Consider the following 22830-nt stretch of genomic DNA (forward strand, 5'->3'; position numbering starts at 1 on the left):
CATTTTGTTTATAGTCATTAATTTAATTATTATTCGGATTTCCTAATTCATTGTCTTTGTCATTGTTATTAACTGGTTATCATTTTCCTCTGATTGAAAGTTTCTGATGAGGAGGTGGTGCCCCATTGAGGTGACTTGCTGTAAATTAAATCATACTAATTCATATAATTAATAATTATATTAAATATAATTATTTTGATGATTATGTATTCATTCTGATAGCAGTTTAATGTATTTGTGAGCTAATGCACCAACTTCATAGTAGTGCCAGTTATTCTCAACCCTATTTTTGATTTTCTGAATATTAATAGTTTTCTGAATATGAATTATCATTAATATTTGTTAACAACCAGACTTGCTCATATCAGAACCCCGACATAATGGTGACACTGGCATGAGCCGTATTAGTGTTCCAACATTTCACAAAACCTTTCAGTGTAGTTTTAGTCGAAGCAAAATATTGGCAGATAAGAATCCACCTGAAAGTAACTGGTGATGAAAATTGCTCACAAAATTACAGGTTGTATGTAAAAATGGTGCTTTGAAGGAGTCATGCTCTGATTAGCATATTTATTTTAAGTTAAAACCATACGATGAAGAAAATAATTAATTACTTCTATTCAGAAATTCAGCCTCACACCTAAACCAACACTATTCAAACAGTGTAGTCTTCAGAATAATGGAATAGTACAAGCCAAGAACAACAACATTTAAATACAACGAAGAACACACACATTTATTTATTTTGACTTTTTTCACAATTTGGATTTTATGTTATGTTGTTTTTTCAGAAATCTGTATTCAGCCTCGCTAAATGAAACAAACAGTTTTGATGTGCTTGTCAAATCTAATTTAGGAGTTACAGACACTAATTCTGAAAGCCTGGTAGTCTTTCTCTCTCTGATGAGGTGGACAGACCAGAAGGTCGTTATGAAGTAAGCTAATGAATGTTTAGATGACTGGGAACCTGATGTAGGTCAATAGTAATAGATGCTCCTAGCTGAAATCTCTAGATAGTGTTTATTAAGCGGGAGGTGTGTCGTCCAGACAGTCAGGGGATCTTATCTGACAACAGACTCCGGTTGAATCAGGTTGATCTGCCCTCAGCCTCTGCCAGGACTAAAATACCTTAAACTGTCCCTGAGAGGCAGGCAGCAGGACTGTGCTGAAAGCTCCTGGCTGGTGATAAACTGGAATGTGGACAGCAGCTACAGCAGAGGGAAATCTTACCAATCTTACATCAGTCGATTAAAATAAAAATTAATCAGCAATTATTACCATATTCGATTCATTGTTTAAGTAATTTTTTAAGTGAAGTCACATTTGATGGTTCCAGGTTCTCAAATGAGAGAACTGCTTTTCTTAAACTTGCGTTATACTAAATTGAATATATATATATGTTTTTGGACTGTGGACAGACAAAACAAGACATTTAATGACATCCCCCTGTGGTCTAGAGCAGTGGTCTTCACTATTTTGTACATGAGAGCCACATTGATAGGAAAAAGTCAATAGGAGAGCCACTTTTGTGGCAAAGTATGAAAAGCTACATCCAGTCATAAAAAGCACGTCTGTTTATTAATCTGTCATCCCACCCAGAACATAGAATATGCAATGCAGCCAAACAATGCATTCATTAAAAGCAGGATTATCTTAATACTGGGTTCAGCTGTATTAGTTGTCCTGTGTTTGAGACTTTGTTTTCCAGAAACAGAAGAAGAAAGCTGCTCCATTTTTTTTTGTTTTGTTACTAATTTCTCTTCCAGGTGCGTAAGTTTCGTTGAATTTTGGATGCGTCGTTTGGAAAAGCCGCTCCAAATGACTTCTCTTGAAACCAGAGCGGGTTTGTTTGCACATTAAGCACAAAGGGTTCGACTCATGGAGGACAAATACAAATCCCTCTGTCCACGGGAGCAGCTGTTGTCTGTCCACAAACCACATCTCCAGCATCTTCCGCTCGATTCCGCTGGGGTTTGATGCTCCAAAGACAAATCTTAATTTTCCTCGTTTGTCACGCTTTGTTTCTGTCCACCTGAGGTGAAACTCTTTAATAAGAAATCAATCCATTTCACGTCTGTAGCAACACGTGCTAACTAGCATGAAATGGTGAAACGAGTCAACCGGAGCCAAGCTAACGCGAGTATGAAGTGCCAGGTTGGTCGTAGTATCCTCCAATTTAAATGTTCAAATTTAGCGATATAAATGATTTTTTTAGCAAATGTCCATATTCATAAGCATGTTAACATATTTTTAATGAGCTTAAGTTTATTTATTTCTATACTAGCCCACCATGTATCTACCCGTCCAAGAGCACATTCACCATTGTAGTGCTGATAGACCGCCACAACTGGCAACTCTGCAGTGAGTCAGTGTTCCGGCCGAGCAAGTTTAAATATCTTGTTTCTAGTCTATATTTGCATCTTTTATCAATTATTATTATCAATTATTTGTATGCTAATAGAGCAGACACTTTCAGTGTTTTAATGGGTTATATGTAATGTTTTTATGAAATATCTGTATTGACTCCATAATCATATCTATCACCCCTTTATTTAGCCCACTGCAGGAGGCTCGCGAGCCGCGCAATGAGTAACACTGACCTAGACTATTGTGATGGCCATTTGTACTGTTACTGTTTTGAAGACCAAACAAAAAAAATATTCAATATATAATTGTTAATAAAACAAGCATCAGTTGTAAAGAATATAATAAAATGTAAAGCTGGTGATCGGGATGGAGTCAGTACAAACAAAGTCAGTGTTGATGTCATTAACTGGGACGGATTCACAGGACTCCCTGCCCCTCACCCCTGCTGCCCCCCCCCTCCTCCACTACTCACAAGGGACGTGTGTGTGTGTGTGTGTGTGTGTGTGTGTGTGTGTGTGTGTGTGTGTGTGTGTGTGTGTGTGTGTGTGTGTGTGTGTGTGTGTGTGTGAAGAGCAGATAAAGGAAAGCATCGATTGTGGCTGGTCATGTTGTAAAGGCCAGCAGTATGAATGTCAGTGGAGCTCCATGTTAGAGCCACACTGCTGGAGCTACATCACACCCAGCACCTCTGCTGCATTGCTGTCACCAGTGCTGTGTACAGCCTCAGGAGAGCCGCTGTCTTTGACTTTACCTGAGTATACAGTACAACGTGTAGTTTCAGCGTGTAGTGAGTCTCCCTCACTTGCTGTGTGCATCACAGCAAGCTGTGAGTTACAGTTAAAGTCCCATTTGTTTGCCAATACATGGAACTGACAGTTGGAGCACTTCTAGGCTTGGGTGTTCTAATGTTACCAAAGGGAAATAATTTGGACACATTGCATGGACTGGGCTGCATGAGGGCGGTCTGTGCCGGGGGTGCCGTGTGTGGCGCTTCATTTCTAATTCATGTGTTGGATCTTTGACTTTTTTGCACTTTGTAGTTCTCTCCTCTCTTTTCCTCCGCTCTGTCTCTGACTGTGTGTGTGTGTGTGTGTGTGTGTGTGTGTGTGTGTGTGTGTGTGTGTGTGTCGCCATTCGCGTTTATCAGATCTAGATGTAAATACCTGGAAATAGAAGCTGAAAGACTGATCTTTTTTTCTCATATTCATCTTTTGATGTCAAAATAAAGGAATTGGCCTCGCTGTTCCAATAGTTTTGAAGGGGACTGTAAAGTTAAGAAATTGCATTTTGGCCAATGTGTTCCGCCTCTTTTGATCTCCACACGGACTGTTTTACAACCAAAGCCCGCTCAAAGGTGATTAGACTACAAACTGAAACCAGAACATTTTAGATACCAAAACCTTTCCTGTTGCCTACAGATTCTGCATTTATATGCAGATATTAGTTTATAGAGATTTGAGGCACCGTTAGCGGGTGAGGCTGTGTAAACATACAAGCATACTCTCAGTCAGCTAATAGTGAATTGCTATGAACATGCTAAAATGAAACGCTAACTGTATGTTGTTATTTACAGTAGCCTATTTCAATTTATTTTCAAAATTGTCAACTTTGAGGCTAAGACCAACCAGCTCCTGCTCCCTACCAGGAGTGAATCTCTTCACATGTGTTCTGTTAATATTTATTAAAAAATAAATTGATAGGAGGGTATATTTCCTTTTAGCTGCTGTAAGGCTTTTAAAGTCTGTGTGAAGTGTTTCATTGACCGTAGCTTTCTACCTAAATTGTAAAAGTATATATAAAAGAAATATGTCGGAGATGTACATAATATTGATTTTATCAAAACAACAGGTAAACATGGCGGAAGTGTTGAATGACTGCAAATGAATAGAGAAGCAGATGAGAGAAGAGTGATGCTTCTTACAGAAATATGATAAGATAAACTTGTGAAACATTCAGAACATGGGCTGGTGTCTTAGAAGTCCGTTTCAACTCAGAATAGAAATGTATATTTTATACTATATTTCATTTTTCAATCGTTTCCATTTTTGGGTTAAAGGATAAAGGTCAGGGTGATGATTTTAAATGTGAGTTTGTTTTGATATATAATGAATAGGAGGCTGACCTTTCTGTCTACCTCTCTGTTCCCACCACCTCCACTCCTCGTCCGTCCTTCTGTCCATGTCCAAGGCCCTCATCCTATTCATTCATTATGAAAGTGTTGTCGGACTGCTCAATAGTCTCCCAGCAACACTGTTGCTAACTGACCTTTTTAAGAGGAGGGTAGAGGAGCAGGCTGCACTGCCTGCACTGGGCTTCTATTTCTTGCTTTGGATGTTGCTTTGTTGTACTGGAGGTCTCACCGTGGGTCCAATTTATTGTAATCTCTAATAAAAGTGCTTTCTTGTTGTATTTAGGTTTAAGTACAAACTGAGGTAAATGTAATTAAATTAGAGCAACTTGAATTAAATGTAACTACATTACTTTTACTAGTTTTCCGCTGGACATGGGGAAAGCACTTTGTTCCTGGGTAGAACTAATACCATTTACATTTAATTAACCTGGAACGCACTGTATGATTAACCTATAATGCACAGTGCTTCATTCAGTGGGCTGAGATTAAGTGCTCCAGATTTGGTTTGGAAGTGTTCTCTGCCCTTGTTTCTCTAGGAAAGCTCTCTATGCATTCTACTGACTGTGCCGAACCAACTTGTGTGAAAGCACCTTTATACTTTTCAGTTGGAGATTTGATTCTGACAGGGGTCCTAAAGAGCTGAAGTTCTAATGAAGCTGAAATCTGAACGGAATCATAATGGAACATGTTTGCATGCTGGGCTCTAGATCAGGGGTCACCAACCTTTCTGAGAGCTACTTCAAGGGTACTGAGTAATACGAAGGGCTACTTGTTTGATACAAACTTCCTGAATAACATAGTTGCACGGTTCACCTTTAATGATAATATTATCATTAATAATAATAATAATAATCATAATAAATATTCATATATGTGAAGAGACTGTCTGATCCCGTGTTAATGTTAATTATTCCTCACAATGATTATTAACAATGATTTACCATGATAGGAAACAGATATATTTTAATTTATTTATGTTCTCAATCCATTTCAACATTTGAAAGTCAGAGTTATCACATCTCTGATATGTTTGTAAATATCTTTATTGACAGTTTTGTATGAATGAGCACATTTGTAGCATTTTGTTCAAAATCACACCAGTTATATTTTAGTACAAATTATCACTTCTGTAAAAACATTTAGGAAATCATTAACTGTCACATCTTCAAATCATATCCTGTTGGTACAAACCACTAACTTTGTAACATCAGAGAGTGGAGATCACATCAGAACCTTTCTTCTCGTCTTAGAACAGTGTTTTCAATAACATCATTGCACCTTTCAAGACCTCTCCGTCCGGAAAGGCTTTCTTGTACTTTATTAAAAAATGTGCAGCTCTAAATGAAGCTTCCGTTGCTTTCTGTGACTTGTTCACCGGCCTGGTGAAAAGAGACTACTGCTGTCCAAAGCTGCCTTTAACTCCCGGCTTGTTCTGCCCGCAGTGCTTTCAGCTGGGTAGTTAGTTATTTAGTTACTTAGTTAGTTAGTTAGCATGGCAGCTTTTGTGACAGTGTCTCCAGTGTCTTTGCCGTCGCCCCGCAAATGAGACATACACACTTTTCTTTCACTGTAAAAAATAATTCTTCTTCCCAATCATTGTGAAAATAGTTTGTTTTCTTTCGCTTGTCTGCCATATTTAGTTTAAAAAACGCACCTAGCGCGCCATCGTAAATACTCCCGCTAGCTTGTCTCAGTGAAAAGGGAAATGGAGATTTAGCTTGCCCCTCCGGGGTCAGAGTTCATATATACATAAAACATTTTAGTTTTTTTAATTCTATATTAAATATTGTCATTTTAAAATAAAGAATAATAAAAAAAAACAGCAAAACAATTAAATACAAATTTTAGACGTAGCTCCATGGTGACTAGTGCTATTTTTAGAACATGCTCTGCGGGCGACCAAGTGCCGCGTTGGCTACCCCTGCTCTAGAGGAGCCTCAGGCCGCCAGTGAACACCACAGTGCAGCTCCACGATCAGAAGATCAGAAGGGAGAGACACTGTGACACTGCCGAGGTGCTGGGCTGGATGTTTGCCTGTTGGCCAGAGCTGAATCTAAATGAAAAGGGTTAACATGTTAGCTCTGTTTTACACAATGTTTGTGAATCATTTTGTTTGATTGATCGTTGATGCAAGCAAAGTAATGCGATGTGAAATACTTTATAAATGAACTCGACATTAGAGCTTGAACTCTACTTCAGCTGCTTTTTATGGGACCATATGCCATCATGTTGTCCTCATCACTCAAAAACAATACACAATGAAAAGCAGTTTGTCATCAAGCAGTATAAATGTCTGTTTTAAAGAAAAGTTTGAGTGCTACGATCAGCTCTACAAGCAGCACTCTGACAATTTTGTTTTAATTTGTTTGCTGCTCTGTCTGGTAGTGTTTGGCCTGCGCAGTGCGCACAGTGCACAAGGGGGAGTTCATGCTAATGAGGCAGCACAAAGTGAGTTGTTGATATACTTTTTAGTGGTTGTTTTTCGGAATAATAAGAAGAAGACCTACTTTATTAATCCCTCAAGGGGAATTGCAATTTTTCACTATGTTGGTATTGTTTTTACACATTACACACATAGGCCCAAAATACTGTGCACACACCTGCACCAGCAAGACCTACACACACGCATTAATGGTGATGTGTCGGAGCGAGGGGACTGCTGCCATTAATTAATAGTGCTAAAGATAGCTTTTGTTTCTTAGTGTGTCTTAAATAAAGGTTGAATAAATGAAATCAAGTATTTAGGTAGTAGTGTAGGAGGATTCTAGTTTCCTGATCGGCTCCAGAAACTTAAACACAACATTAAATTGTTTTGGATTGTCTATATTAAGCGCAGCATATTTTAAACCAGTGGTTGACAACATGCAGCAACACACAGTAAACAATATATATTTACACAATATAAAAATATGGTTTTAAAAGCCCTGCTTTGAGGTCCGTTAACATGAAGTGTTTGTAAAGCACTATTGTAAAGTTTTCAACCCCAATTAGTAGCTTTCAGAGTGTATGCTAAAAGTGGTATGGCGCCTGTCTCTGCAGGCACAGGGAGGAGGCTCAGCAGCTAAACTGGGTCATTTGGAACACCAACACATCAACCAATTATGGTCAATTAATCCTACTATCTCCGCTCTGGATCTCTCTATTTAACTGGCCTGTTCTGCTCCATTTGACAATCATTCACTGTGACAGCTGATGTACCATTTCTTTCTCTCTTCTTTCTCTCTCTCACACAGAGCCACACATAGTAGCTAGCAATAATTGAGCTCAACAAGGCTCTGCAGCTTAAAGAGCAGAGATGATTCACATTGGCAGAGAATTATACACGGTGATGGAAAAGGCTGGAATCACAAGGAAACTGCCAACAAAAGTAATATTAAAAATGGTTGTTATAAATTCAGCCCCGAGCATTTAAACAATACATCTACTATAAATAATAACAACATTAAACTCACCAAGTAATAGCTGAGATCAGGGGACACTGCAATGTCTCTTACAAGAAGAAACAAGAGCAGTCCGGCAACCAGACAGGTTGGAAACAAACCTCCAGGTTAGACGTTACTCTGAAGAAAAACAAGCAGTACAGTGAGGAGTCAAACATCCTCACACTTTACAGACCCACTTCCTGCTACTGTACTTACTGTAGTTGTGCACAACGTGTTTCATGCAGTGATGGAGTATTGCTGACACAGGTGTCACTTTCAGTTTTACCTTTAAATGAAGTGGTTCAGATCGCTATATTTCAACTTGGAGTCGGTCCTAGTTTTAAGCCAGGTGAAACCAGAAGTCAACGTTAACTATTATTTATTTATGTCTCTAACTTCAAAAGCGTAACAAACATATTTATTTTTAGCCAAACCATGATCTTTTTTCGAAACCTAACCAAGTAGTTTTGATGCGTTTTTTATTTGTTTTACAATTTACGACGTTAACTGTGACTTTTCTTTTCTTCTCTGGGAGAAAATACGCGTCACATGGGAACGTATTTTTGCAGGAGACTTGATTGTTCCTTCTCATACAGCACAAGTGAAGAACCCCCATTGGCTGCCTGCTTACCACAGATGTATTTCAACAAGCTAAATGACTTGAATGAGACTTTGTACATTTATCATGTTCAGGTGGAGTTACAAATGTGCAGGGACCGGCTCCCCGAGGGCAGAAACTGTTTAACAGTTAGTATATCAGGTGCATCATGGGTATTGGAAATGTTTAGATTGGCTGTGGTTGATCTTTAGTCCCTCTGTGATGTCTCTCAGATGTCAGCACTGTGGTCTCTCCCTCATCCAGAGGAGAGGATGTTAAGCTGTGCTGTCAGTACTGCCCAGAGATTGTGTTCATTTCTGGACTAAGACCGCATTCAGACAGACTTTAGCTCTGCTTGAAAAAAGCATCAAAACACTGCAGGATTGTCCTGCAAAATTGACAAGAGATAAAATATAAAACTCCATTATACCTTTCCATAGTTGTAAAATCCTGTGTCAGCATTTTAAACCTCTGTGTTTAGGTGTCTGACAGGGCCTTTACATCATCCCATTGGTGGACAGTCAGCGTTCAGTGTGTATTGCATACCATAAGAAATATAGCTCCTACTGCAATGAACTTTAGACCCAGGGCCCGGGACGACTGACCTGATGTTCCTGGATGTCTGCGACCCTGACCATCACAGTGCTTGACATGTATGACATGTATGACTGCCCAATAAGTGTTGGCTCCTGCCTTTGGAATTCTCCACTTTCCTTCAGAGTTCCATGACACAAAGAGTTTGGCACATCCACAATCTGACCATGGTTAACTTGATAACATTGTCAAATTAATTGATGTCTCTTTCCTAAATAAAATGTGTGTGATTGCTGTGAGCACTGGTGCTGATTGGCTGAACATGACTATACGTGTAGTTGATTAGTGTACACTACAGAGAATTTTGAAATAAAAATTAGTTTTTAAAAAGGTCATCAGTTTGATGGATGCCAGGTGCCTTTGAACAATGCATCTAACTCGCAACTGCTCCTGAATGGTTTTGGAATACAGTGACCTACTGTCAGTTGTTGATGCAGGAAGAGGTGGACCTGGACCTCCAGTAGTCAGAGGTCACAGTTTATTTCACAATTCACAACTTTTACATTTTTCTGAACTCCCACTTGCAGGTTGGAATGGGTGGAGATCATCGAGCCACGCACACGAGAGCGTATGTACGCCAACCTGCTGACCGGCGAGTGTGTGTGGGACCCTCCGCAGGGTGTTTGCATCAAGCGGACCGGGGACAACCAGTGGTGGGAGCTGTTTGATCCCAACACCTCGCGCTTCTACTACTACAATGCCTCTACTCAGCGCACAGTGTGGCACCGACCTCAGAGCTGCGACATTATCCCCCTGGCCAAGCTGCAAACTCTGAAGCAGCACACCGATGCCACCAACCCCCGTCCTGCAAGTGGAGGAGGAGGGAGAGCATCAGCTGAAAACAGCCCGGGACGAAACAGCGGGGTCAGCCGAGAAGGAAGCACCTCCTCCTCCCTCGATCAGGAGCTTTCTGAAAAACAGGGCAACAGAGAGGAAGCAGACAGGTAAGATCACAGGTTGGTCACTTGATTCTTGATTGAGTTCGTGACAGGCTGTCAAGCAGAAACCTTACAAGCAAACAATCAGTTCATTATTTTGGAGGTCACAAGTCTCAATTCACAACATTAAAACTTTTTAACTGAAATTTACACAAGTCTGTTTCCAGATGTTGTACATATTTTAAAATACTTGTTTAATGCCCTTTGTGGCTCTGATAAATTGCCCAAAGTAATGTCATTTGAGGCAATTTTGTGAAGGCAACAGGTTTTCACAAGGAAGAAGAATGCATGAGCAATTTTGAGTTGTGTGTGCTCTTCACACTACATCCACATCTTTTTTACAGGTCATTTAGCAGATGCTCTTATCCAGAGTTATCCAGTGAACTAACTACAGGGACAGTCTCCCTGGAGCAACTCAGGGTTAAGTACCTTGCTCAGGGGCACAATGGTGGCAGCCTGGTATTGAACTCACGACTTTCTGGTTTGGAAGGCGTTCCACCAGACCACCACCACCCTGATGTACCATCTTGGCCATCTTGTACTGAAGCAGAATTCTTGCATCACACTGATAGTTCTGCGATCATGTCTTCAGTTTGTAAATCCGCTCTTCTGGTTACTTGAGTGTTGATAATCCTAGATGCTATTTGCGATGGTTAAAACAACAACTCTGCCTGGAGACAGTGGATGAGGGGCTAAATAGTCACTAAAAAGAGCAAAGTTCAGGGAGGGAAAGACATTTTCTCACATGACTTTCATGACTCTCTCATAACATAAAGCCACTTTACATCACACCAATATAAATGCAACCATTAGGTTTGCTGTAAAAGGTCAGAATTAGAGTTTCCTTCCGTTCCTGTGTCAGTTCCTCTCCGTCCTCTCTATCTCTTTCTGTCTTATCATCCCACCCCCTCCTTTCTGTTTCTGTTTCTGTCACTGTCCATTAATTTCCATCCTCGCTCACCTTGAGAAACCGGTTTCCTTGGTTTGCTGTAATCTGCTGCAGTCTGCAGTGATTGGTGGTTATGGCTTGCTGGGGTCACAGTGTCCTGTTCATGTCTTCTTTACTTCAGCAAGAGGACACACAAGCACACACAAACACACAGATTAGTACAGTGTGCAAGTGCCCTAGCTCTTCTAACCAGTTACTCACATTGTGCACACTGCTCTGAGAGACAATTACAGACTCTGTAGCTCAAGTTCTCAATGAGAACTTGTATCGTGACAAAGATTTATCAGACCAATACTGCCAATTTATTAACAACCCTAATGAAGTGCCAACAGCCCTGAAATCCTGCTGTGTTCATAAAACCTTCCAGAGAGGGTTCGTCCTATGGGAGCATGAATGTGTTCACACAGGCACAGTTTAGCATGTTGTATTGGGAAACCTTAAGGTTCCACTGTGGACTCATAGCAGGGGATAGCTGTGCTTGTGTGCTCCTGACTGGTGGAGGACAGACCACTGCCAGCTGGGAAGGATCCCCTCCCTCAGCCAACATGTGTGTCTTTGCCGGTGATAAATGACACAGCTCTGATTTTAAAAGTCTGTGTTCAGCTGTCAGCTTATAACTGAATCTATGTTGTGTTAAGTTAAGCTGCTGATGAAAACACAACATTTTGCTGCTTTAAAATAAAAGCTTTGCAACAACAAAACAGCAAAAGGCTATTATTGTTAAAAAGCTATAGGTAAGAAATGTACCTATTTTTATAGACATTTTTGACTTCTCACCACTATTTGGTTAGCCTTTCAGTTACAAAAATTGCAGTGAGGAAGAAGAAACCGCCACACTGAGCTGAGATGAAGGGCTGCAGGTGACATGCTGGTTTGTGCAGCATATTTTCCGCCCTCTTATAAAACTTTGATAGAAACACGTGCACACACGTTATTTATGGAAAATAATAATAACTTTTTATATAGCACCTTTAAAAACTGAGTTTTGCTTTGACAGACAAAACAGGATACTCAGAAGACATTATACCAGAAAGCCAAATAATATAGCCAAATAGGAACGAGATACAATTAAATATAAATAAAAAGAATAAAAAGACAACAATACATAAAAGTTATTACAAAATTAGTGTAAGAAGTGATTTAACAACGGCGGCTCGTTCTAAAGCAGAGGGGCATGATGGGAAAAGCTTGCTTACCTTTAGATTTAAGCCTCGACTTTGGAACTGCCAGAAAGGCCCCACCTGAGTATCTGAGGTTGTGGACTGGCTCAATTATGTAGCTTGGGGCCAGACCCAAATATGCTTTAAAAGTGACCAGTAAAATCTTAAAATCAATTCAAAATTGAACAGGGAGCCAATGGAGAGAAGCCAGGATTGGGGTGATGTCCTGTGAGAAGCGAAACTGCTTTTTTCTGAACTAGTTGGAGGCGAGAGAGTGACTTTTGGTTGATGCCAGAAAGAGAAGTGTGGGTCAGAGTGTGAGAGCATTGGTTCTTATTTGAGGTTGTTCAAAGCATAGATCGGAATCAAGTAGTACTCAATGTTTTGGTATAAAAATTGTTCAGTATAAAAATACCTCCTCATGATGATAAGGATGTCAGTCGGTTCATGTGTATGTTCATCTGTCCAGCAATGAGAAACATATCTGAACCTGCACACCAGTAACTCCTTTAGTATCTGTTCAAAGGAAACATTCAAAGTACAATTAGATGACACAGTATTTTTTTTACTTACTATACTATATTTACCAGCAGTCTATTTAGTATGGAAGCTGAGTGTCAGGCTGATGGTCTCTGGAGACAGTGCATACTGTTTAGGAGAGCAGGGCAGGCAGTTTGTCATAGACCACACAGCTTTCTCTGTGACAGCTTTTGACCTCTACACAGCTCTACCTCCCTGCACACAGCAAGGATCCTAATAAAGGAGGGAGAGAAGGACAGATCAGGATGAAGAAGAGAGAGGACAAATGGAAAGTGGTATATTCACTTGTAGTCAGTTTGTTTGTCCTTCTGTTATATGCAGTGTCTGAATCAATCAGCACTGAGACATACTGTACAATAGATATATGTTGCCGGAACAACAGAGGACGTATATTGTACAAAGACCTGCACACACAGAGTACACACAGAGTCAGATACAGACGCACAAGAAAAATAAGTGTGTGTGTATGTGTGTGTGTGTCTGTGTGTTTCTACAGACATGAAATGGATCGATTTCTTATAAAAAAATAGTTGCACAACAGTTGGACAGAAACAAAGCGTGACAAATGAGGAAAATTAAGATTTGGCTTTGGAGCATCAAACCACAGTGGAATCGAGCGGAAGATGCTGGAGATGTGGTTTGTGGAAAGACAACAGCTGCTCCCTTTGTGCTTAATGTGCAAACAAACCCGCTCTGGTTTCAAGAGAAGTCATTTGGAGCGGCATTTCCAAACGACGCATCCAAAATTCAACGAAATTTACGCACCTGGTAGAGCAGCTTTCTTCTGTTTCTGGACAACAAAGGCTCAAACACAGGACAACTAGTACAGCTGAACTATTAACTCAGGCATCTTTTGAGATCGCATGGATTTTGGCTCGGGCAAAAAAACCTTCTCAGACTCAAAAATTGTTTTTTGGCTTCAGCAGAAATATTGTTTGCAGAGTTTTGACAACATCATCCCAGTATTAAGATAATCCTGTTTTTATTGAATGTATTGGTTGGCTGCATTGCATATTGTATGTTCTGGGTGGGATGACAGATTAATAAACAGACGTGCTTTTTATGACTGGATGTAGCTTTTCATACTTTGCGGTAAAAGTGGTTCTCCTATTGACTTTGTCCTATCAATGTGGCTCTCACGTAAAGAGAGAGAGAGAGAGAGAGAGAGAGAGAGAGAGAGAGAGAGAGAGAGAGAGAAGAGAGAGAGAGAGAGAGAGAGAGAGAGAGAGAGAGAGAGAGAGAGAGATTAAACCTCCGTTGAGTCTCCTCCTGCTCTGTGTTCACCACCACTGTGCTTTACTGCAGCCTGTTCTCATTTACACAGTTTTCTGTTTCTGTGTTCAGACAAATGAACAAGTATGAAATTTGATTGCGGCTCTTATAACTAAGCTTGGTAATGACTGCTGGTCAACATAGTATTTGTTACGATCACGACATCGTCTGACATAACAAACAACATGCAGGTTAATGACAGCAGCTGTGCTGTGAGGCTTTGCTTCTGAAACGTCTCCTGTGTACATTAGAACCAGAGCCAGAGCACAGCAATGCATTATAATTTACAAAACAGAATGTATGATTTTAAATGTAAAGAAAACACTGAATGTCTTGAATGTAGTTTGATGTAACTGTCCATGATTCCATGAGGCAAAGATGGCTCAGAACGACCACACGTGACTTATTGAGTATCAGATGGTATTAACTTGTCTTCCCTTATATTGTGGCAGCAGTGAGATTTGATATGTTGTGTAAATCATATCAAATAACCACAGGGGTTGGGATATTCTTTAGATTTGTTTTCTTCACTAACTTATTCCAAATAGCCTGTGCACACCGTGCAGAATGTTGAGAATGTTAATGCTTGTTCTATAATAATTGTCATTATTTGTAAAACAAATATTATTGAAATAACAGGTATACGTAGGCCTTAGGTAGGTACTCAAGTCCCTCTCAATATTCAGCACTTAACTGTCTAATAAGACTTAAAGGGGACAAATCAGTGCTTGTGCACATACATATGGGTGTCTGGAGAACCAAGCCATTCTGTGAAACAAGACAACTGTCAGGTTTTTGTGGGCTGCCTATGTCAGAAAACATGAAATTCAACAAGCCATCCAATTTGACTCCTCTTTCTGTCACATGCGGGCTCATTAGAATAAACCTCGCCCATTTGAGTATCTCTACCCACCGCTTCAGCCTCTTACATTTCTTGACCCCAGCTGTGTTTTGCCCACAGATAATTAGCTCTTGCCCCTTGTGTTGAACAATGCAAGGTTGACATTGCAGACAGCTGCTTCTTCTCTCACATACTGCCACAGTTATGATAGCCGAAGCATGCTCTGCTGGACAAACTATGAAATGACACCATTTCTAATTTACTCAAGCAGTAATTTCTGCATTAGATTAAAATCAAAGTTTTCATAACATCACAATTCAGATAACACATGTGCCGATACCGATATATCTGTCACAGGCTCATATCGGACAGTGAAATTGGTCGCCCTCTGGAATATAGGACTCTGGAAACATAGGAATAACCCTCCTTCTGGCCACTGTGGAATTTGTTGGTTCCTTAGTGATCTCAGTCACTGACTGCTGACTGAGCAACATAAATTAGGTTCTAGGTAGAGAAAAAGGAGATGAAGAGGAAGAATCTGCAGGTTGACGCTGCAGTAAAGGAGATGGATACAGACATACTGGAAAAGGCAGGGAATGTGTAAATAGATTTTAAGGTCAAATGATTGTGAATAATTAAGACTGATTAAGGATAAGGAGAAAATAACAACATTCACTGTGGTAATGAGTAAGAGATACAGAGGGAAAAGGTTGGCGGATAGAAACAGAGGAATGATGGAGAATGAGAAGCTTAAGAGCAGAGAAGTGGATGGACTGAGGAAGAAAGAGAAAGAAAGCGGGTTAGCTCAGAGTCTGGAGCATGTTGTGATGGATGCCAGCAAAACCCTGTAATGCTTAATCCCTGTTTCCCTCTCTCTCTCTCACACACATGCATATTAACATCTACAAATACAAACGCACACACTGCCACTATTGAGCACTGGCCCCGGGGATCAGTGTGTGGAAGTATTTGGAAACGGAGGGTGGCCAATGCTTCAATCGATGTCACACTTCTCTCCCTTTCGCCCAGTTCACTTCTTGTTCCTCATCCAACACTGCTCTCCCTTCTCCTCTCCTGTTGTCTGACAAACAAGCAGGATGTGAGTGCCGACTCACTGAGAGGATTAACTGAGTGATGTGAAGTAAATATATATACAGGTGCATCTCAATAAATTAGAATATCGTGGAAAAGTTCATTTATTTCATTAATACAATTCAAAAAGTGAAACTCATATATTATATGGATTCATTACACACAAAGTGAAATATTTCAAGCCTTTATTTGTTTTAATCTTGATGATTACAGCTTACAGCTAATGAAAACCCAAAAATCAGTATCTCAGAAAATTAGAATATTGTGAAAAGGTGTCACATTCCAATCAGCTAATGAACTCAAAACACCTGCAAAGGTTTCCTGAGCCATTAAATGGTCTCTCAATCTGGTTCAGCAGGCTTCACAATCATGGGGAAGACTGCTGACAGTTGTTCAGAAGACAGTCATTGACACTCTCCACAAGGAGGGGAAGCCTCAAAAGGTCATTGCTAAAGAAGCTGGCTGTTCCCAGAGTGCTGTATCCAAACATATCCATAGAAAGTTGAGTGGAAGGAAAAAGTGTGGTAGGAAAAGGTGCACAAGCAACAGGGATAACCGCAGCCTTGAGAGGATTGTCAAGCAAAGGCCATTTAAAAACTTTGGAGGAGCTTCACAAGGACTGAGGTTGGAGTCAGTGAAGAGCCACCACACACAGACGTATTCAGGACATGGGCTACACCTGTCGCATTGTGTCAAGCCACTCCTGAACCAGAGACAACGTCTGAAGCATCTTGCCTGGGCTAAGGAGAAAAAGAACAGTGGTCCATATAATATATGAGTTTCACTTTTCTTAATTGATTTAGTGAAATAAACTAACTTTTCCACGATATTCTAATTTACTAAAGTAAATGTCTAAAGTAAATTAGAATCGTAGAAAATTCTAAAGTACCTGTATTACTTACGTACCATAGGATAGATGGATAGAACATCGATACATCTATAATGTTTTATTTTCACGCAATTTTATGTAATATTAGTTGGCACGAAGGATATGATAGAAAAATAGATTTAGTTAAAAGTATTGCCAGGCCGTAGCGTGAATGTGACAGACAGCTCCTCATCAGTCTTCCTCTTGACCCTTAATTCAGTTTTCTGTCCCCCTCTCCTCTCAGGACTTCTCCCTTCAGGTGGAACACGGGTACAAAGGAGCGAATGCTAATAAAGGTGACAGACAGAGAGCCCAGCTTCTTGGCCCACCAGGGAAATGGTTATTCCCCCTGTGACCCCCCCACCCCTGGTCCCCCTTCTGGAGGGGGCACCACCTCACGAACTCGCCGTTGCTCAGGAGGAAACCCGCCTCCAGATCCCGATGGATCCCCTGTTCTCTACAGCGACCGCCGCCAGTCTCCCTTCCTAAAGCGGGCTGAGCTGGGTGGCATCGGCACTCACCGCCGCTCCTCAGCCGACTCCCAGCCTCCATCGCCCCGCTACGCCTATGAACCCCCGCTGTATGAGGAGCCGCCATCAGAGTACCAGCCCCCTCCCATCTACGAGGAGCCTCCCACTGACATACACCTCTCTGACTCTTCCTTCTACTGCACCGGCAAGTCCCCTGCTCGTAAGTCTTCAGCCCCCCTCTATCACTCCCCCAAGCAGGGCCAGTCGCCCTATGGCCAGCTGGTTCTGACCAGGCAGAAGTGTCCAGAGAAGACCCAGAGTCTAGAGTACAGTCCTGTGGGGAAGGAGTACGTCAAGCAGCTGGTGTATGTCGAGCAGTCATCTTCCAGCCCTCGCTTCAAGACCGCCGACCGGCTGCTGCGTTACGGTACGACAGGGGGCTTTGGTGGCTCATATGGGGGGTCCTACACTCTGCAGCACAGCCAGTCCCTAATCAGAGATCCCCGCCTACTGCTGGACTACAGTGGGGAGGGTGGAGAGGGAGGCCAGAGGTTGCTTTATGAGGACTCCATATCCTGGACTTCCAGTCAGACCCACTCCCTCTCCTCTTCCTCTACAGGTGGCCCTGGAGCTTTCTCTCCCGGAGGTAACCGCAAACGCAAGAGCCGCAAGCCGTCCCTCCCCCAGGAGCTGGCACGCTGCGGCGGGCCGGAGGGGGAGCTGACAGGCACAGCATCCGAGGCAATGCTGGCCCAGGCAAGGCTGGCATGGGAGGCCCAGCAAGTGATGAAGCAGAGGAGCAGTTGGGACTCGGGGCAGGGCGGGGGTACGGTCCAGGGTAGCGGCTCCAAAGACGGCTATGAGAGTGATGGGGCGGTGCCTCTGCCGTTACCAGGACCGGTGGTGAGGGCGTTCAGTGAGGATGAGGCGCTGGCGCAGAGTGATGGCCACCACTGGAAACGCAGCACCTTCGATCGGCTGGGCTTCCCCCAGGCCCTGCTGGAGAAAAGCCTCTCGGTCCAGACCAGCCTGGCCTCGCCTGAGCCTTACCTACACCCATCACAGGTACTGCTGCATGCTGGGAGTCTGTGTCCACATTTAGGAGTCTAGCATAATTCCAGTTTATTACAACTTGGACCATCTGACTGCTCAGGTTTTTTGCCCCAACTTTGTTGTCGTGATGTCACCACGTTCGCAGTAAATGTTACAATAACAGACAGTGGACAAAACTACCAAAATAAGATTTGGATAAAGTTTTAATAAACCAGCAAACAATTAAAGATAATTGGAGATCCAGTATGTTACAACTAAGTTGTAAAGTTTATTACAGATGTTTATTCTACAACACTGTGATGTTGTTTGACAACATGAAGGCATGGAGCCAGGTGTGAAGTGCAGAGCTGTTGTGGTTATAGTATCATCTGAATTATAAATGAGTTGATCAACTGGATAGCCACAGCGCTGAAGCCTTAAGCTGCTTTCACATAATGAGAGATTTGCCACGATGTAGGGCGCAGAGCCTAGTGCAGATCGCAGAAGAGATCAAAGCGCAGCTTCAGCGCACCGCATGCATACGTAATCAAAAAGTGGCTACGTCACATACAGCTGCTATCTCATTGGTTGCGCTTTGAAAGGTCAGCGGGAACAGAGGTCAAAGTTCAAATAATTTGTACTTTGAATGCAGTGCTGAGTGGCAATTTCAAACACACACACACACACACACACACACACACACACACACACACACACACACACACACACACACACAGCGTCAGTGAATGTCCCAGTCAGGTCTAATATTGTCCTGGTGGAAAGTCATGGATGTTTCATATAATGCTGCTGAGTCTTAGATTATATAACACTGCTGCCTCGTCCAGTGAGACACTGTCACTGAACCCATAAATCACCATGCTCAAGGAACAAACACATTCTATACACACATAGAATAGTAAAGCAAAGGATGTAAAAATATAATTATACACCATCATCCAGCTCTAGATAGTGAAGAAAGAAATCCTTGATTAGCAAAAGCTGCATCTTCCTCTGGAGAATGTAGTTCTGTATAACGTCCCTGGACAGAGACAGTATACACATCATGACACATCTAGTACTGGAAATGCTTCAAATTATGTTATGATCTATTTGGCAGATTGTTATAAATATTTATTTTAGTGATCTACACCTTAAACACAAATCGCAAAAAAGACAGTTTTCACATGTCTCCATGGCAACATTATAGCGCACACGCTACTTCCTTCATGTTACAGTATCTACTACTGCAACAGGAGCACACAGAAAAGGCTGCTGTGGACATGATGTTCACGGCTGCCTTTGAATAACTTTTATTCTCTAATTTTTTTGTTGATCCACTGTTGTTAATTTGGATTGTTATTACAATCAAGACTGAGGAACAAATGGACTCTTTGTTACTCTGCAATAACCTTGTGCATATTGACGCATTAACACGTCAGTATTAATCCCAGTCAGCTCCCCCTGAGCACTACAGAAACGTTCAGCTCCAGCTGCTCTACATGTTCTGCAGCAGCACCACAGAGATGAATGACATGTTCTGTTTCCTCTCTCCCTCTCCGTCTTTCATCCCCCTTCCTCTGTTTCTTCACCTGTCAGTCGGAGGACCTCGGAGCCTGTGCCCAGTTTGAGGCCAGTCGAAATGCTAGGAATATGATGCCGAGCGCCAGCTGTGGCATTTTCCCAGAATTCACCCTGAGAAAGCCCTCCTCAGAGACAGACATCGAGAACTGGGCGTCCAAGCACTTCAACAAACACACACAGGTAGTCAAGAGGACGTGTGTATCTGACGTTGGTGGGCTCTTGTTGGTATTTCTGTTTTAGCTGATTAAGAAATTGTCTCCAAAATGTTGTGGAATATCTTGAAATTGTTTTTTCACATGTGTCTGTGTACTGCAATGAGAGACATGGTCAAGTCATTTCACCTTTATCTGATATTCAGCTCATATGTCACATACAGTATATCTGTGTATAACACTGTGTTACAATATTACTGTTGATGTCATACTGGGTTACAGTTAGTGGAAAGTTTCAGTTCACAGCTGATCTCTAATAAGGTTTAGCTACTTAGAAATAATACATGAGTTGAGCTTGAAGGCTCATTCTTGACCTTGGAAAGCAGCTTCACAAAAATCTCTCAACACAAGGTCCATCTTGTTTCTGGCCACACGATTGGGCTGAAAGCTTCAGAAACATCTAGGTTGGACATGTAGAGCTTTGGTTTTTAATTAAAATACATGAGTTCATCTGAGGGAAAGGAAAGGAGAGACCCTGCCCGGAGGAAGCCCGGGGCAGGACATCGAGCTCCTGGTGGCCGGGTTTGCCACGGAGCCCGGTCGGGCACAGCCCGAAGAAGCTACGTGGTGCCTCCCATTCATCCATCCTGTGGGCCCACCACTCATGGGAAAAACTGCTGGGGTCGGGTGCGCTGTCACACGGGTGGCAGTGATGGTCAGGGACCTCGACGGACCAGACCCAGGCAGCAGAGGCTGGCTCTGAGAACGTGGAACGTCACCTCTCTGTGGGGGAAGGAGCCGGAACTAGTGCGGGAGGTGGATCGTTACCAGTTGGTTCTGGTGGGCCTTACCTCTACGCATAGTCTTGGCTCTGGAACCGTACTCCTGGATAGGGGTTGGACTCTATTCTTCTCCGGAGTTGCCCAAGGTGTGAGGCGTCGGACCGGGGTGGGGATACTCACTAGCCCCCGGCTGAGCGCCGCTACGTTGGAGTTTACTCCGGTGGACGAGACGGTCGCCTCCCTACGCCTTCGGGTTATGGGGGGGAAAACTCTGACTGTTGTTTGTGCCTATGCCCCAAACCGCAGTTCGGAGTATTCGGCCTTCTTGGAGACCCTGAATGGAGCCCTGCAGGAGGCTCCAGTAGGGACTTCAACGCACACGTGGGAAACGATGGAGACACCTGGAGAGGCGTGATTGGGAGGAAAGGCCTCCCTGATCTAAACCCGAACGGTCGTTTGTTGTTGGACTTCTGTGCTGTGTCATGGAATGGCCATAACAAACATCATGTTCAAACATAAGGATGCTCATAAGTGCACGTGGTACAAGAGCAACCTAGGCCAAAGGTCAATGATCGATTTTGTAATCGTATCATCTGATCTGAGGCCGCATGTTTTGGACACTCGGGTGAAGAGAGGGGTGGAGCTGTCGACTGATCACCATCTGGTGGTGAGTTGGATCAAGGGGTGGGGGAAGACTCTGGACAGACCTGGTAAACCCAAACGGGTAGTGCGGGTGAACTAGGAACGTCTGGAGGAAGCCCCTGTCCTGGGGATCTTCAACTCACACCTCCGGCGGAGCTTTTCAGACATCCCTGTGGAGGTTGGGGGCATTGAACCTGAGTGGACGATGTTCAAAACCTCTATTGCTGAAGCTGCGGTGATGAGCTGTGGTCTCAAGGTCTTAGGTGCCTCAAGGGACGGTAACCCTCGAACACCGTGGTGGACCCCGGTGGTCAGGGAAGCCGTCCGACTGAAGAAGGAGTCCTTCCGGATTATGGTATCCGGGAGGACTCCGCAAACAGTTGCAGGGTACCGAAGGACTAGAAGGGCGGCCGCCTCTGCCGTGTCAGAGGCAAAGCAGCGGGTGTGGGAGAAGTTCACTCTCGCAAGGATCCTGGAGGGGGCCTGGGAGTACGCCTATCTGGTCTACATGTGTTTTGTGGATCTGGAGAAGGCGTATGACCGGGTCCCCCGGGTGATACTGTGGGAGGTGCTGCGGGAGTATGGGGTGAGGGGGTCACTTTTGAGGGCCATCCAATCCCTGTACGCCCAAAGCGAGAGTTGTGTCCGGACACTCTGCAGTAAGTCGGATTCGTTTCCAGTGAATGTTGGCCTCCGGCAGGGCTGCGCTTTATCACCAATCATGTTCGTGATTTTCATGGATAGGATATCGAGGCGTAGTCGTGGAGGAGAGGGGTTGCAGTTCGGTAATCTGAGGATCTCATCGCTGCTCTTTGCAGATGATGTGGTCCTTATGGCATCATCGGTCTGTGACCTTCAACAGTCACTGTTCGCGAGTGAGGGGACGATGGAGTGAGAGATTGGCCGGAGAATCGGAGCAGCGGGGGCGGTATTACAGTCACTTTACCACACCGTTGTGACGAAAAGAGAGCTGAGCCAGAAGGCAAAGCTCTCAATCTACCGGTCGATCTTTGTTCCTACCCTCACCTATGGTCATGAAGGGTCATGACCGAAAGAACGAGATCACGGTTACAAGTGGCCGAAATGGGTTTTCTCAGACGGGTGGCTGGCGTCTCCCTTAGAGATAGGGTGAGAAGCTCAGCCATTCGTGAGAGACTCGGAGTAGAGCCGCTGCTCCTTTACGTTGAAAGGACAAAAAAACTCTGTATTCGGACATAATGTAATCTCTGTATTTTCGGACATAATGATTTAAATAAGGGCTATTCAAGTGTGTGTACTGGGGAGTTGATGTACCTCACGTGACGGAGCCGGATGTTGAAATTCCACGGTTTGGCCACTGAAATGTTACAATTGCTACAAATGTTATTGAAAACACACTCTGGGTTAAAGTTCTAAGATG

General features: G+C 43.0%; 1 protein-coding gene across 1 annotated transcript in view; it reads left to right on the top strand.

Moving 5' to 3' along the window:
* Nucleotides 1-22830, top strand: part of arhgap39 (Rho GTPase activating protein 39) — an 80903-nt gene that overhangs the window by 41424 nt on the left and 16649 nt on the right. The window contains exons 2-4 of the mRNA XM_029430251.1: nt 9640-10056; nt 17017-18307; nt 19871-20035. Coding sequence (XP_029286111.1) covers nt 9640-10056; nt 17017-18307; nt 19871-20035 — 1873 coding nt within the window. The remainder of the gene's footprint in view (nt 1-9639; nt 10057-17016; nt 18308-19870; nt 20036-22830) is intronic.

Source organism: Cottoperca gobio, chromosome 4 (assembly GCF_900634415.1).
Source record: "Cottoperca gobio chromosome 4, fCotGob3.1, whole genome shotgun sequence".
NCBI classification, from domain to species: Eukaryota; Metazoa; Chordata; class Actinopteri; order Perciformes; family Bovichtidae; genus Cottoperca; species Cottoperca gobio.